This window comes from Pangasianodon hypophthalmus, chromosome 7 (genome assembly GCF_027358585.1).
Source record: "Pangasianodon hypophthalmus isolate fPanHyp1 chromosome 7, fPanHyp1.pri, whole genome shotgun sequence".
Lineage (NCBI taxonomy): Eukaryota > Metazoa > Chordata > Actinopteri > Siluriformes > Pangasiidae > Pangasianodon > Pangasianodon hypophthalmus.
Window position 1 is genome coordinate 15,202,585 of NC_069716.1, and position 16,251 is coordinate 15,218,835.

Sequence of the window (16,251 nt, forward strand, 5' to 3'; positions counted from 1 at the left end):
TCATGGCACTGGCTGAGCCCCAACGTGTATTTCTACATTTTCCCCAGAGTGCTTACATTAATATGCTCCACTGTGTAGTGTAATGACATGCAACTCCCATGAGTTGTGGGTGTGTATGTGTGTAGCTAAGCAAGCTGTAGCTAAGCTTCCCATGCGTGATTTTTTTTTCTATGTGAGCAGTTACGCATACTGATGTTGTTTGTTTTAGTCTCTCTCTCTCTCTATGTGTGTGTATACACAAGTATGTGCAAAAGTAAGGAACCCAGGAGCTTGAGGAAAGAGCAGAAAGTGTACAGAAAGGAGGGATGGAGAGCTGAGAGGTGGAGCCACTTGGCTACACGAGGTGCAAATCAACTCTATTCATAGGCAGATGCATTATCCCTCAGTCAGCATGCACAACAAAGCAGCAGATGAGAAACCACCTGGGGCTTCAATTAAATCCCGGGAGTATGGGAATGAGAAATAAAAGAGAAAAACAGATAAAGACAGAAGAGAATAGTCAAATAGTATTTAAGCTCCAAAATTCTCCCCAGAGTCTCTTTTTGGAAATCACTGGATTTTTGCACACGCTGCCAGCGGAATAGATTTTTTTCTCACGCAGATGAAATGGAACCAATGAAATGCAGAGCGAGAACAGATTGAAGTATCGGAAAAGGTAGATTGCACTCAGGAAATGCAATTTGTGGGAGCAGTAGAAACCCTAAACTCACTATGTATCACTGCCAAACAGAGAGCAAACAGAGAGAGGAAGCTAATGCTCCTGAGATTTGCTGAGCTGTTGAGAAGAATAAGAGTCTGCTCAATGGGCATAACAAGAGATGCCAGCCGGAGCATCACCATGGCAGCTCTGATGGGCTACAGAGCACATGTAGCCACAGTCAGCCAAGTTCTAAGCGGCTAGACTCAAAAGCTTTAATAATTACCTCTCTGCTGTGTCTCATTAGATCAGAACATGAGAAACCAGGACAGAGTGGCCAAAGAACCATGGTCTCACAGCTATAGATGGAATGACTGCTCAGCTTAGAAACATTATCAATAATCTTGATGGTTTGGCAGAAGCTGGGAGGGGACATGGCATGCCTTCAATTGTTAGGGCCAGTGTTGGCAGGGCTGGAATCATGAGTCTGATGGCAGTTTGTCTCATATCCTCCTGCTACAATAGCTTCCAACCTCACTGTTGTTAAGGCAATTGACCCTGGGTGGCCAAGCTTTTCCTGTCACTGCAAGTGCTGATGACACAACCATGTGTTGCTTGTTGAACTTTTTAAACCAACCAGGCAGATTTGAACTACAGATTTTTAGCCTATGCTTTAGAATAACATTAGCTGTTATGTCTAAATTCAAGAAGCTACATAGCTGAAAGCTCAGTCAGTGTCAGATAACACGACTTGATGTACTTGGTGCATCTGTAAAATTCTGAGCTATGTCTTACCGAGAGTATGTATCCATTATTTGAAATAGTTATTTGACAGCCCTGAACAAGTCCTAATTATCTATCAGTCACTGCTAATAGGTTATTATGAAAAACTAAGTATTTTAGTAGTAACAGGAAGATCAATTGATACAGGTTGTTAGTTCATGATATAAAGCAGTTGCTAGCTTGTAGTAAAAAAGTGACCATTCAGGATAGGCACAGATGGCATATAGTAATGCGTGGAAACTGATCTGATGTGCCATATGTCTTCAGTAATAGCTAAATCAGAGGGAGGCAGACTCCACCTCTTTTAGTCTCATTCTCTCTCTTTCACCCCAAGCAGAATTATAGTGATAGTTGTGAGCAGCTACATGTCTAGCAGCTTTGTAAAACACTACATGAATATTATCTGTGAGGTAATCGTAGCTTCTGTGATTAGCATTTTTGTGATCATTTTTGTGGTATGGAAAAAATATTTTTGGAAGGATAGCATAGAAATATTGGAAGATAAAACAAATTTACTCTGTTTTTCTGCCCTTACTACTGTATGTGTAAGACAGCTCAGTTTACTTCGATGTCTGCATTAAATTTAGTGCAAAAGAAGCTCACTGATGGTACCACACATGGGCATTTGCCGGTATCCTAGGCACAGATGCCAACTTTCTCCTGCTTGTGTGCCACATAGTAGTGGCTCAGCCTGTTTGCTGGGTAACAGCCATGCCAGTTTGCCCTGCGCCCCCAGTACTCCCTCAGGCATCTCCTGCTGGACCCTGGGCCTTCAACAGAAAACTGATTTCTATTTCAGTCTGTTTAAAACAAGCACAGAAATATGAGGCTTATGGATACACTAAGAAGAAAATCCTAACAAGGGCACAGATAGCGGCAAGGAAAGGATTGCCAGATTCAGAATTAACGTAGTGGAGAATCCTGGTTTAGGAAACAGTTTAAGAAACAGATGGTGGCTATTTTGCTTCACTGGGGAACCAGGGATTGTGGTATTTAGAATTAGTGGAGTGTATTGATTAGCATTCTTCATGAGCTACCCAGCCCCCATAAGCACTCAGCATGAACCAATTCACACTGAAGGAACAGCCACATATTGATTTTCTATTTATTTATTCCTATTGCAATGAATTTTGGATATTTGAATGTCAGTAACTATCAAGACTCTTTTTGTACATTGCTTTTGTCTTTCAAAGGTTAACAGTACAAAAAATTTTGAAGTGCTTTGTTTTTAATCTGCATACCTTAACATTTATCTTATCTTGTTATGTTGCAGTTTGTTCACAGTTTGCAAAAGGAGTGTATGCCATCATTGGTGTGTACGACAGGAAGACGGTGAGCATGCTGATGTCATTTTGTGGTGCGCTGCACGTCTGTTTTGTGACACCCAGCTTCCCCATTGAGACCTCCAACCAATTTGTGATTCAACTGCGGCCCGAGATGCAGGACGCCTTGGTTGGGGTCATTGAACACTACAAGTGGACCAAGTTTGTCTACATGTATAGCTCCGATTCAGGTGGGCATGAGGTTGAAATCAGTGGGGTTCAAGACCATTTTTTAATTTGTACATAAAAAAGATTTGAAATTTGAATTTAGATTCAAAATTAGATTAGAAGTTTGAAAAAGTCCCTATACATGGCTTAGTTGGCAGTGTTGTAGGTTCAGTAAGGATTTTTCAGATATAGAGATAGAGGTAGCCAGGACATATTCCAGGATCTTCATGGTTGCCATAGTAACTAGGAAAGTGTCATAGTAACCAAGAAAGCTTTATTATGGCTGCTAAATGCTGTAAACGGTGTTTTCTAAACAGTACTATAATGTGATGTAATATATTGGCATAGCCTACTGTAACATGCACATTAGCATATATTACAGTGCAAGTCCTGCTGTTACACTACTTATTTGTATTCTGACACTTCTTTGATTGCATAATCTTCTCATGCCATCTTCAAAATATCCTTGTAACAGTAGTTCATGGAACAATTATAACAATTCAGATTTTTGCTGACTTTTTGAAAATTCTCTTAAAATGTTAAGTAGCAAGGTTTTATAAATAAGAAAATTGGTTATTTGACATATGATTTGACAAGTGGTTTTGACATACGATTTGTTCAAACAGTACTGGTAGTGGGACTTGTTCTGTGTGTGTTCTTTGTGTGTGAGAGTATGTGTGTGTGCATCTAGAAACAGCATTCTATTGTATATATTTCCTTAGAGAATGAGCACACCGCTTCCTGCTCTCTGTGCTTGTTATGTTAATTTATCTATTCAATGGCTTTTGGGTGACGATTAAATACTCTTACCACAAGACAAAGTGTCAGACTGAGGTAGCACAAAGCTAGGTACAAAAAAAGTCTGGTTACTTCATCATCAAAATCAGTCTTTGTTCCCTAACAGATACTTCTTATGTATGTCATTTGCATGATCAATACCATCTGCATCGAAAAATTCCCATTGCATCATCGCTGAATAGGTATGGCATGATTGTCTGCGTTTGTCCCTAGCTACTGGTCTCAGTACCCTGTGTTTGTCTTGTGTATGAATATAGAAAACAGATGTGTGTGTTGCCCCTCTCCCCATTTTTAGAATTGTTTATTTTCCACAACTTTTGTTCCTGGGGCAGGTGGTATGAATGGGCTAGCAGGGTTAAGTCTTCCCTCTCTGTCAAGGAAATAAATATATAAAAAATAAGGCTCTATTTTTGCCATCCATATTGTCTTATTTGCTGTTGTGATGATGTGAGTTATGGTGGATTAATTTTTAGCACCACCGATGGTTGTAAGTAAAAATACACAGAATGGTATATGCAGTTGAGGCCAAAAGTTTACATACACCTAGGCTAAAGATATTCAATCTCAGTTTTCCACAGATTCAATGTTATCATACAATTCTATTGGCAAGTCTATTAGGGTATCTACTTTTTTCACATCAAAGGCAATTTAAAAAAAAATGATTAAAGACAGATTTATTTCAGTTTAATTTACTATATCAGAATTCCAGTGGATCAAAAGTTTGTACACACCAAGTTGACTGTCTACTTAAACAGCCTGGTAGGTTCCAGAAATTTGTAATGACTTTTCGATGCTTCTGATTGGCCAATTATCATAATTAGAGGGTAAAGCTGTCAGTGACTGGAGACAGAGGTAGATGCAAGTGCAGATAAGGTTTAATCAGTGCTACATGAAAACAAACCCTAGGTAAATGAACTACAAAAACAAGATCTAGGCAAATGTGGGAACACATAAGGTGAATGCTAAAAATGCAAGACAAACAATGCTACCAAAGATGGAACTTAAATACCAGTGCTCATTAGACATTAACGTGACTTAGGTGTGCATGATCTCCTGATGTTCAAGGGCTGATGGGTAACATAGTGATGACAGAGGCTTTTAATTAGAAGCAGACCATCCCAACTGTGAAGCATGGGGGTGGCTGCATCATGTTGTGGGGTTGTTTTGCTGGAAAAGGGATGGGTACACTTCAGAAAATAGATGGCGTCATGAGGAAGGAGGATTATCTAGAAATACTAACTCAAAACATCAGACAGAAAGTTAAAACTTGGTCTGAACTAGATCTTCCAGCAAGCCTATGATCCTAAGCATACCTCCAAAGTTGTAACAAAATGGTTTAAAAACAACAAAGTCAAAGCACTGGAGTGACTATCACAAAGCCCTGACCTGAATCCCATAGAAAATTTGTGGAATGAACTGAAAAAGCGTGTTTGAGCAAGTAGGTCCACAAATCTGACTGTGTTACACCCATTCTATCAGGAGTAATTGGCAAAAATTCTGGCAAAATGTTATAAGAAGCTTGTGGAAGGCTACCCCAAGTTAAGCAATTAAAAGGCAATGTCACTAAATACTAATTGTAAAATGTGCAGTTAGGTGATGCAGGTGCATAAGATCAGCATGTAGTTTATTGTGGGCAAAATAAAAATTATCATCAAAAATTATCACATCACGTGTATTAACCCATCAAAGCATGGGTCAATACATGGGCATGCAGCATGAAAAAAGGGATCTATAATCAAAAAGTAAACAAAAACACAAAACCTGGTCAAAACCAGGAAGTAACTATGAATAGGACAAGGGAAAAAACAGGGAAACAGTAACTCAGAGTTAATGGACAAAATGCACAATAAGAACTAGTACTGAAACTAGGACACACAAGAATATAAATAGGCAAACTGATCAGAAACTAATACAAAACAGGAGAGTACAATCAAGTCACAAAAGGGTAATAAACCAATGACAGCACAAGGGCCGAGACAAGACACAAACCAAAACAGAACACACATGGGCAGTGATAAAAAACAAACACGGAGGCACTGTTCATGCTGGGAGTCACGCCGTGTGCCGAGAGCCGCAGAGCATACAGGGGGGAATTATATGAACTGTATGTAAGATTTGTGGTTGTTGGTTTAAAGAGCTAGCTAAGGGTAAGTGCAGCTTTTCTATTTGCAGTGCTTACAGTTTGGAAGAGTCACAGCATGATTGCAGACTTGAAACCCTTGACTTAAAAATGGGAAGCATGAATGGATCTTTCAGTGTGTTCCTGTGTGCATACGTAATTGTTTCATGCCTATGATGAGACCGCATGTTTTAAGGCTCAACCCTAATGACTTCATAATAGGAACTGCAATTTACTGATTGGTTGTAGAATTCTTTAGCCCTCCCATTCAACTATAATAGCCAACTATCACTGGTTAGTTTTATTTTTCATTGTTGTTTACTTAAATTGACTTCCTTTAAAAAATATAGACATATGCATTTCTGCTTGCTATCAAGTACTAAACTGTAACACCAGCCCAGTACATTTCCCCACCAGCAGAGATCTCCAGAATTGTAGCAGAAACTTTGACGATTGCTTCAAGTTTACATTCTGCATTTACCGTATATAAATTCAACTGTTTCTATGTGGTGTCTTGTGTCCCTTAGTGATTGAGTAAGTTCTGAGCTTTACTGCAGATTGTCTATGATGTGTTTGCCCATGTAAACTTTGGGCAATTTTTGGCCCTCCCAAAGTTAGATTGTATCTCGCTGTGTTTTCACCATTGCCTATCTCACCAGGTGGAGATCTGAGTTGTGTTACCTGCCTGTATTTGCTTAATCTTGTTTGGTCTTGATCAAAGTTTTAAGCTCATTTCAAAATTATGTTAAAATAACACCCAAAATCTGTATATTAATGGACATTTTAATCATTTTTTAATAATTGTGACAGATTATTTACATTGAAATATGCTTTTCTGCTTCTTCACTGCATTCTGCTCAGTGCAGCTTGTCTATCTCCTTGGATTTATGAATCATACTTTTTGTCTGTGTGCCTGTTTTGCAGAAAGGCAATCACAGGAACAGCTGGGATAATTACCAAGTTTCTACAGAAACTCCTACATTAGTTAAATAATTACTAGCAAACAATAAAAGAGAAGCAAACATTTGATTCATGTGAAGCTTTTGATTTCTGTTTTGGTTCGTACACAATAATATGCTGTTTATTGTTACATGACAGAATGTTTAGCTACCTTACTGATATATAATATGTTTTTAGGATGTCAACTCCACATTTTCTGAAACACAAAGTTAGTGGCTGGCTTTCTTTTCTAAAATGCTAACTAATTTGAGCTTACTCTCTATTTTCTCAGTGCTCTAACCTCCAGTATAGCCAAATGTGAAGCTCTACCCAAACAGTCTTAAACTGAGAGTGATCTTGATCTTGGTCTACTCATTCCCATATGTTGACAATAGAAAGTGACAGGTGACCATTTTCTATATACTGACAAGTGACGTGACAAAATTACCTTTTAATTTAAATTTTCTCAATTCTATAAATATTAGGTATGATGGTAAATAGACAAATCCAAACAGTTGGCTTGAATTATTCCTCGGACCAGTCCTGTGGTCCAATTAATTCAATCCCTCATTCAAAAAACTAAGTTTGTACCTGTAGTTAGTTGTCATTTATTGTTTGATGTGCAAAAATGTAAGAAAAACTTATAACCATGATTTCATCTTATACAGTCATATACAGCCTTTCGTTAAATGTGTAATGTGAGACATTATGAAGAAAAATAAATCAAAGAAAGAATCTGAAATCTACAAAGAATTAGCAATATGGACAAAGGTTCGTGGACACCTGTCCAACACAGCCATATGTGGGCCTTCTCCAAACTGTTGCCATAAAGTTGGGAGCTCAAAATTGCATAGAATGCCTTTGTATGCTGTAGCGTTACAGTTTCTGTTCACTGAAACTAAGGTGCGTGGAATGAGATTTTCAAAAAGCATATTGTGAGGGACCAAGCAGTCAAAACACAAGGAACACAGGGTTTCCAAACAAAAAATAATTTATATATGCCACAAAAATAGAGTTATAGATTAAATAGGAAATAAATGTAAAATAAATCAAGGTCTGGGCCCATCAAAGAGAACCAAACAATAATCCAAAAATCATAACACACTAAATAAATCAAACATAACCTCATAAATGACACACAAGGGAAACTTATATACACAAAAGACTAGTCCATAACACACACAGGGGGTAACATAAGCACAACCTTAGTTAACATATAATTGAAGTAAATCAATTAGTTTTCTAAATAAATAAATAAATCATATACAAAAATTTGCAATATAGAAAATCAAATAATTATATTAAACAAAGTAAACAAATAAACACAAACAAGCCTCCCCCCAGCCACTTAGATGAGGCCAGTGGAACTAAGATGATGGCAATTGGAGAAAGCCGGTCCTTTATATGAATGGACCTCTTCCGGAAATGCAACGCAGAGCTGCCAGACAGCACCAAATGAATGTTTAATCATTAAATAAACTAAATAAGGAAGATCAGTGTACTGGAATTAACTTTTTAAAGGCGACAAAAGAGGAGAATATGTATGCATGTGTGCATTCACTGGGTAAATGTGTGGCCGCACTGTTGGCCATTACACTCTACCCCAATTTGGAGATCTCGCTGGCACAGCGGGAGAGGAAGTCAGCAGTGACATTGGCTTTCCTCAGAACATGTTGGACAACAAATCAAAAGGGTTGCATGGCTAGGTACCATTGGGTAATTCTGTTATTGGTATGCTTCATTCTCTCCAGCCACTAGATCCTTATGATCTAGTCTAGATCTAGAGCCTTATGATCAGTTTCCAGAGTGAATTCTCTCCCCAGCAGATAATATTTCAGGGAGTCTAGATCCCATTTCACAGCCAAGCATTCCTTCTCAATTGTGGAATATTGGACCTCTCTAAGGAAGAGTTTACCGCTAATACAAATCACAGGTCGTCAGTCATCTGGTGGCCCCTGCAGTAATATGGCTCCAATACCTTGCTCAGTAGCGTGTGTTTGCAAAATAAACGGTTGATAAAAGTTAGCGTTATGCAACACAGGGTCCTTACCCAGGGCAATTTTTGATGTCTCAGAAAGCCATCATTGCTTCCTCAGACAACTAGAGTTGGTTAGGGCATCTTGAGCCCGCCATATCAGTCAGGGCTGTTGCTTTGCCAGAGCAATTTGGGATAAATCGGTTGTAGAAGCCAGCCATCCCAAGAAAAGATCTTAATTCTTAATGCAATCGAGGCAGAGGACACTCGCTTGGACCCTTTTCACCTGAGGTCTGTTCACCCTGTTACTGATGATGAATCCCAGGTATTCAATTTCGGTTCGGGCTGCAGCACATTTGAATGGGTTGATGGTAAGGCCTGCTTTTTGGAGTCGCTGCAGAACTTCTTTGAGATGCTGCATGCGCTGCTCCCAGGTGTCACTGTAGATAACAATGTCATCTGAATAGGCAGCAGTGAAAGAGAAGCCATGCAGTATCCAGTCCATGAGCCTCTGAAAAGTGGATGGGGACCCCATGCAGGCCAAAAGGAAAGACCTTAAAATGAAATAACCCCATGCTGTTCTAAAGCCAGTCAATTCTCTAGATTGAGGGGTGAGAGGAATTTGTCAGTATCCCTTTACGAGGTTAATGGTTGTCAGATACTTGACCCAGGCAATCAATAGGTTACTTACATGGGGAGTTGGGTAGAAATCAAGTTTAGAGACTGAGTTAAGATATCAGAAATCAATACAGAATCTTAAGGTACCATCCTTTTTTGTAACTAAAACCACTGGATGGCATCACTCACTTGTAGAATGCTCGATGATTCCCTGTTTCAACATCAGATCCACCTTTTTCCTCAAAGAGGCCTGTAATCACTTGGGTACTTGATAACTCATCCTTTTGACATCCGCATCACTTTTCAACACAATCACATGTTCAATGTTGTAGCACCAGGATAGTGTTCCAGGTGGCAAAGAGCTCTCACCTGAGATTGACGGTCCTTTGGTAAATGCATCTTGGGACAGACTGAGGTAAATACTGTTCTTCCAGTTCCTCTTCCTTAAAATATGTAAGGTGGTGGCCCCAAGCTTCCACTTGATCTGAAATGGGCTAACAGCTTGCTCCCATGGCTTGGAAGCATCACCAGCGCCTTCTGGCCAGGGTTAAATCTCTGTTCAAGAGCTGACTGATTGTAACATGACTTCTGATGCCTTTGAGCTTCAGCCATGTGAGTTTGAGCCAGCTTTGTCATTGCCTCCAGGTGTTCCCTCATCTTTACAACGAAAGAAATCATATTCACAGGCTCCCCGGTCCCCTGAGTTCCTTCCCATAGCACTCGGAGCAGAGTCAGAGGGCCTTTTACCTCATTTCCATATAAGAATTCAAAAGGAGAAAAACCAGTGGAGGCCTGGGGGATTTCTCTGTATGCAAACAGAAGCTAGGGAAACCACTGGTCCCAATCCTTGCCTGATTCGCTGATGACCTTACAAAGCATCTGTTTCAATGTTTGGTTAAATCGCTCCATGAGATCTGTTTGCAGGTGAACTCTTGATACCCAGCAGGTTACACACCTGCTTTAAGAGAGTGGACATAAAGTTACTGCCTTTATAGGTAAGAATTTGACGGGGGAACCCAACTCTGGAAAACAGTTGTATCAAGCATGTTGCTACATACTTGGCTTTAATGGACTTCACTGGGAACACTTCTGGACATATAGTCTCATAATCAGTTATGACAAGCATAAATCGATTAGCTCTTTGACTCCTTTCCACTGGGCCAACAATATCCATACCCAGCCTCTCAAATGGTGTACCAGTGACAGGTAAAGTTTGTAGCAGAGCTCGATAAGGGCATTTTGTGGAGACTTTCTGACACTCAGGAAAACTTTTACAGTCACATCTGCCCTTAGTCCGGGCCAGTAGAAGTGTCTCTTAATTTGAGCTAAGGTTTTATGTTTTCCTAGGTTGCCAACCCAGGGAATTGAATGGCTCAATTTGAGGATTACCTCTTGGACATATTGTGGCACAACAAGCTGCTTTATGGACCCAAACTAGCGATAGAAAATTCCTTGTTGGAATAAATACCTTTCAGCAGAATCAGTGTCAACTGCATTGGCCGTACCCTTCTGCTTCTCTTTCTCTAAGTACGTGGTAAGTCTGACTTCCTCCTGATGAAGCTGGATAATGTCATTGGGCACCTGTAAACTTTGAGATAAGTTACACGGGGGGTTAACAAGCATTTTGGAACCATTATACACAAGATTGTCCTGCTGTCTTTCACTGTGTAACTTTCAAGACTTTGGAGGTTCTGCTTTAATATCAACATCAAAGATAGGTAAGGTACTGAGTGTCTGTTTCAGTATCTTTGCACTGGTGACTTTCATATTGCAAGTCTGTACAGGCTGCAGTAAATCCATAAGCACTGGTAAATTATGTCCCAGAATCATGGGATGAGGTAAATTATCAGCCACACCCACGTCTAGGAGATAAGTCTGTCCCTGTACTTTGACATAAAGGTCTGCAGTAGGCAACATTTTCTCATCACCAGCGCGACAGCATACAATTTTCTTGTCACAACGGTTAATCAAAGCAGGTGAACCAAACTGTCTATGTACCAAAATCTGGCTTTGTCAAGGGAGCTGCACTACTTCTGACACACTTGAGAGTGCTTGACAATATTCTTTGGACAAACGGGTTTGGTATGACCCTCTTGGCCACACAGGTAACAAATAAGCACCTTCCTAGGAGGCTTAAACAATGTCTGAGACTCAGGCTTTCCTCCTACAAGACACTTACCAGAAACAGAGGGTTTGTACTGGGATTAATGGTAGACGGTGGTAGATGACGATGGCTGGCTACTTCTCCGGGCGGCACCAAACACATCCGTCAATGATATAGCCTTGGCAGCAGTTTCAGGGCCCCGCTCCTGGATCCATACCTGGATCTCAGGAGAAAGTGTTCTGAAATACTGCTCAAGGATAATTATTTCTCCAATTTCCTGATATGTTTTACCTTTAAATCAAATCCACTTCCCATATAGTTCCTTTAGCCTGGAATACAGCTCTTTGGGACTCTCTAACAGTTCGGGTTCCAGAAAACGAAAGCTTCATTGATATGTTTCTGCTTTAATGGAATACTTTCTGAGAATAGCAGACTTTGCTACATATGCCGCTCGGGCTTTATCAGTTAATAAGGATTCAAGCGGACAGCCCAGTCAGTCTTGGACCAACAACAAACTGGTGCAATTCTTTCAAAAGTTATCAAAAAATGTCATCAGAGTCACTCAATTTTTTAATTTACCTTTATCAATGTCTTCTTGTTGAAATGTCCACTCCCTCACTTTAGACTGGGAAGGTGGCCCACTGAAATCGGGATCTACATCCTACGTCTTTCAGGGATCTAGACTCACAGAAAGCAGATCAGGAGTCGGGGTAGTGCAAGATTGCACCTCCATCTGTAGCATGCTAAACTGGTGCTTCAAGGCTTTACATCGCCATTCCTGTTCCTTGTGCTCTTAAGCCCTCAAAGACTCCTGGGCATCCATTTGTGCTATGTATGCAAAACAAACAACAAACTGGTCAGATCAGCAGGTGTTGGCTCCCACCCTCACAACTCAAGCAAGGCAAGGAGGAAGGAGGAAAAGGGGGAAAAAAATTAAGAAACCTGCACTCTCTACTTGCTGATCCCACCGCTGCCACCATATATGAGGAACAAAGCAGTTAAAATGCAAGGAACGCAGGGTTTCCAAACAAAAACTAATTTATTTATGCCACAAAAATAGAGTTACAGATTAAATTGGAAATAAATGCAAAATAAATCAAGGTTTGGGCACATCGAAGAGGTCAATTGACCAGAACCAAACTTATGTACACACAGGACTAGTCCATAACACACGCACATGGGGTAACACAAACTTACTTAATGTAGAATTGAAATAAATCAATTAGTTTACGAAATAAACAAAGAAATAAATCATACACAAAGAATTAGTAATATACAAATCACATAATTATATTAAACAAAGTAACCCAATAAACACAAACAATCCTCCCCCAGCAAATTCGTCACATGGATAAGGCCAGTGGAAATAAGATGATGGCAATTGAAGCAAGCCGGTCCTATATATAAATGGACCTTTTACAGAAGTACACCGCAGACCCACCAGACAGTATCAAACCTCCACTCTCCACAACCTTATAACTTCAACTCAAAAGAAATAAATGTTAACATAAAATATACCACCAACTAGAAAGTGTACAAACAAATTAGTCGAATGTGGTAGTAAATAAATGTGAATTGGAAATAAATCATAAAATAAAAATAAACCAAATCTGCATCTGTCATTATATGCATATCGTGATCTGCAACAAATGTATAACATTGAATGTTCTGAAGAGAAACAACAGAAACTCAAGTAAATATGCAGCATCGCACTGCCTACACTTTAACAGACGTGTATGCGAAGAGGAGACAGGTTATAGATAACGAATTCTGACAAATGACAGATGACAAATTCTATAAAGCTATGTTTTATTTTACAACTTGTAAGTTTTGCAGTTCTAAGAGCTGTACCCTTACAGTCAACTTTTCTTTTGTGTAATGTTTCCTGAGCTGTCTTGAATACATTCAGTGGAAAACTATAGCGCATTCTGAGTATGAAAGCATGAATGAGTGAAAGGCAAAGAGACAGGAACAGAGAAAACAAGGAGCAGACAGGATATTATATGTTTTTGAGGGCTGATGTGAGTTAAAAGTTAGCTATATCTTTCAAAATCCCTGCATAGCTGTGTTTATGCCATTATCTTTTTAATTAGCTAACATTATAGCAAGCCCAGTATGCATGGTACTCTATTTTAACTTTGTAGTAACAAATTTAAAATTCCCTGTGACCTAGTTAAAGTCACAATTAAGTGTGTGTGTGTGTGTGTGTGTGCGCCTGTGCACATACCCCTTTTTTATTAATCATATTGACAAGCACACAACATGAACTTTGGTCTGTGGTAAATTGCCTATTGTCATTCTACACATGCACACTAGTAAGTGGTAGTACTATAAATAAATGTAAACATCAAGGTGAGAAATAATCAACCATTCTGACAGTACAGACGTACAGTCCCGTTTTTGACTATACTTTGAAGAACTTTGTCCCTGGTGGTCTAGCGGCTGTTTAAATGACTGTTTAAACAATTAATAGCACTGAATGTCTACTCTTGCTTTGAACCCTGAGTTTCACCTAAGAAGACTAAATTTGTTGTTAAAAAGGATAAACCAACATGAAGACCAGAGAAGACCCTGTCTATGAAAGCAAGCCATTTTGAAGCTCTGAAAAGAGGGAAATTGATCAGATCCATTACACAAGCATTGGACATAGCCAATACAACAATTTGAAATGTACTGAAAAAAAGAACCCACTGGTGTACTAACAACCAGACATTAAACAGGTTGGCCAAGGAACACCAGCAGTTGATATCGGGAACCATTGTGAGAGCTGTGAAGAAAAACCTTGACATCACCAACAACCTCCACAGGGCAGGGGTGAAGGTATCACAAGCCACTGTTCAAAGGAAACTTCGAAAGCAGAAATATATTGGTCATACCACAAGATGCAAACCACTCATCAGTGGTAAGAATTGGAAGGCCAGATTGGAGTTTGCAAAGAAATACAGAGATACAGAGAACAAAAGTTCTGGAAAAAAGATTGACCTCGTCCAAATTAATGGAAAAGCCAAAGTGTGGAGAAATAAAGGATCTGCTTATGATTCAAAACATATGAGCTCATAAGTCAAGCATGGTCGAGGTAGTGTCATGGCTTGGGCTTGCATGGCTGCTTTTGGAACGGGCTCGCTAATCTTTATTGATGTAACCCATAATGGTAACATGAATTCAGACGTTTACAGAAACATTCTGTCTGCCAATTTACAGAGAAATGCATCTAATGTAATTAGGAGGAATTTCATCTTGCAGCAAGACAAGCACACTGCCAACACAACAAAGGACTTCATCAGGGGAAATAAGTGGATGGGAAGGGAGAAAGCCCCCAAAACGAACAACAACTGAACGAAACTGTGGTACTAGCCTGGAAAAGCATCACAAAAGAAGAACTGGTTTGTACCAGTTTGGTGATGTCAGTGGGTTGTCACCTTGACGCAGTTATTGCAAGCAAGGGATATGCGACCAAATATTAAGAGATAATTTACTTTAAGACTATGTGTTCCTATCCTTTTCTTACCAAAAAATGGGTGGTCTGCCACCAAAGGTACCATGTGCTAAGTTGTCTAAAAGATGTAAAAATCAGGAAATGAAAGCTGAAATTCTATCATCTCATATTCATCTCATATTTGATCTCAAACCCAAATGCTTTCAGTGTATGGCAAAAACAAAAGAATTGGCCTTGCTGTTCTAATACTTTCAGGGGGGGGGGACTGTACATCTTTAGTAAAAACAAACAAACAAAAAAAGTCTAACGTTAAAAAAAAAAAAAAAAAAACATAATAAAGTGGGCTGTTAAGGTTTGGGCCACCATCAGCTGACAGAACAGATTCAATGCATGTTTCCTAGACTCCACAAGTCACTGGAACTATATTGGTGGGATGAACACCATTCTTCCTAAAGATAATCCCTCAGTTGGTTCTGTGATTCCCATAGGTGTTCAGTTGGTTTAAGATCTGATGACTGTGAAGGACATAGCATGTGATTTACATCATTTTATACTCATCAAACCATCCAGTAAGCTCTCATGCCCTGTTGATGCAGACACTGCCATCCTGGAAGAATCCTCTCCCATCAGGATATTCTCATTACAGGTATTAGTTAGAATGAATTTATATTGATTCTTACTGACCCTTCCCTCTAAAGGGCCATGCCAACAAAATGCCCCAAAAGTACAAAAGAGCCACTAATTTTTTCTTTAATTTGTCAGCCATCTATATATGTTGAGGTTATCAGAAATGATCATTTTAGTGCTGCTTTTTAAAATTCTTTCTAATTTAAAATTCTTTCTAAGGGAGGATAAATGTTCCTTGGTCACATCTACCTTTGCTCTGACCCTCACTTTGAAGTCTGGCCAAGATTATTGGAAAAGCCTAAATAAATGTGCTCTGCACATACTGTATGTTCCCACTGTCTCTGTAGGAATATATTACACACAGCCTCCATGGCCATTTATTTCTGCACTGGAGGAAATCCCTAAATCACTTCTTGTCCTAGAATAGTAGCTGAAACTCTGTGCACTTCTATATTCTCATGTATGTTGAGTTTGAACCAGCTGTCACCACCACTGACACCAGTGTGCCACCTCCAGCCCCAACATCCAATCAGCTGCAGTGGCCCTATAATAGCATCACCTGTCACTGGCTTTCAATGTAAAACTCATTTCAACTGCATATTGCAGGCTATCTTTAAGACAGAGAGTGAGAAGTACAGATAAAGAAGCGTCCTCTCTTTCCCTCTTTTTCATCTCTTTCTCTGTCAGCTTTTTTATTACCCTGTCCTCAGGATGAGCTTGTGTGT

General features: G+C 39.5%; 1 protein-coding gene across 2 annotated transcripts in view; it reads left to right on the forward strand.

Moving 5' to 3' along the window:
* gria1a (glutamate receptor, ionotropic, AMPA 1a) overlaps window positions 1–16,251 on the forward strand; it is a 96,463-nt gene that overhangs the window by 8,437 nt on the left and 71,775 nt on the right. For both annotated transcript variants that reach the window (XM_053235424.1, XM_026917821.3), the window contains exon 3: window positions 2,694–2,933. In XM_053235424.1, coding sequence (XP_053091399.1) covers window positions 2,694–2,933 — 240 coding nt within the window. The remainder of the gene's footprint in view (window positions 1–2,693; window positions 2,934–16,251) is intronic.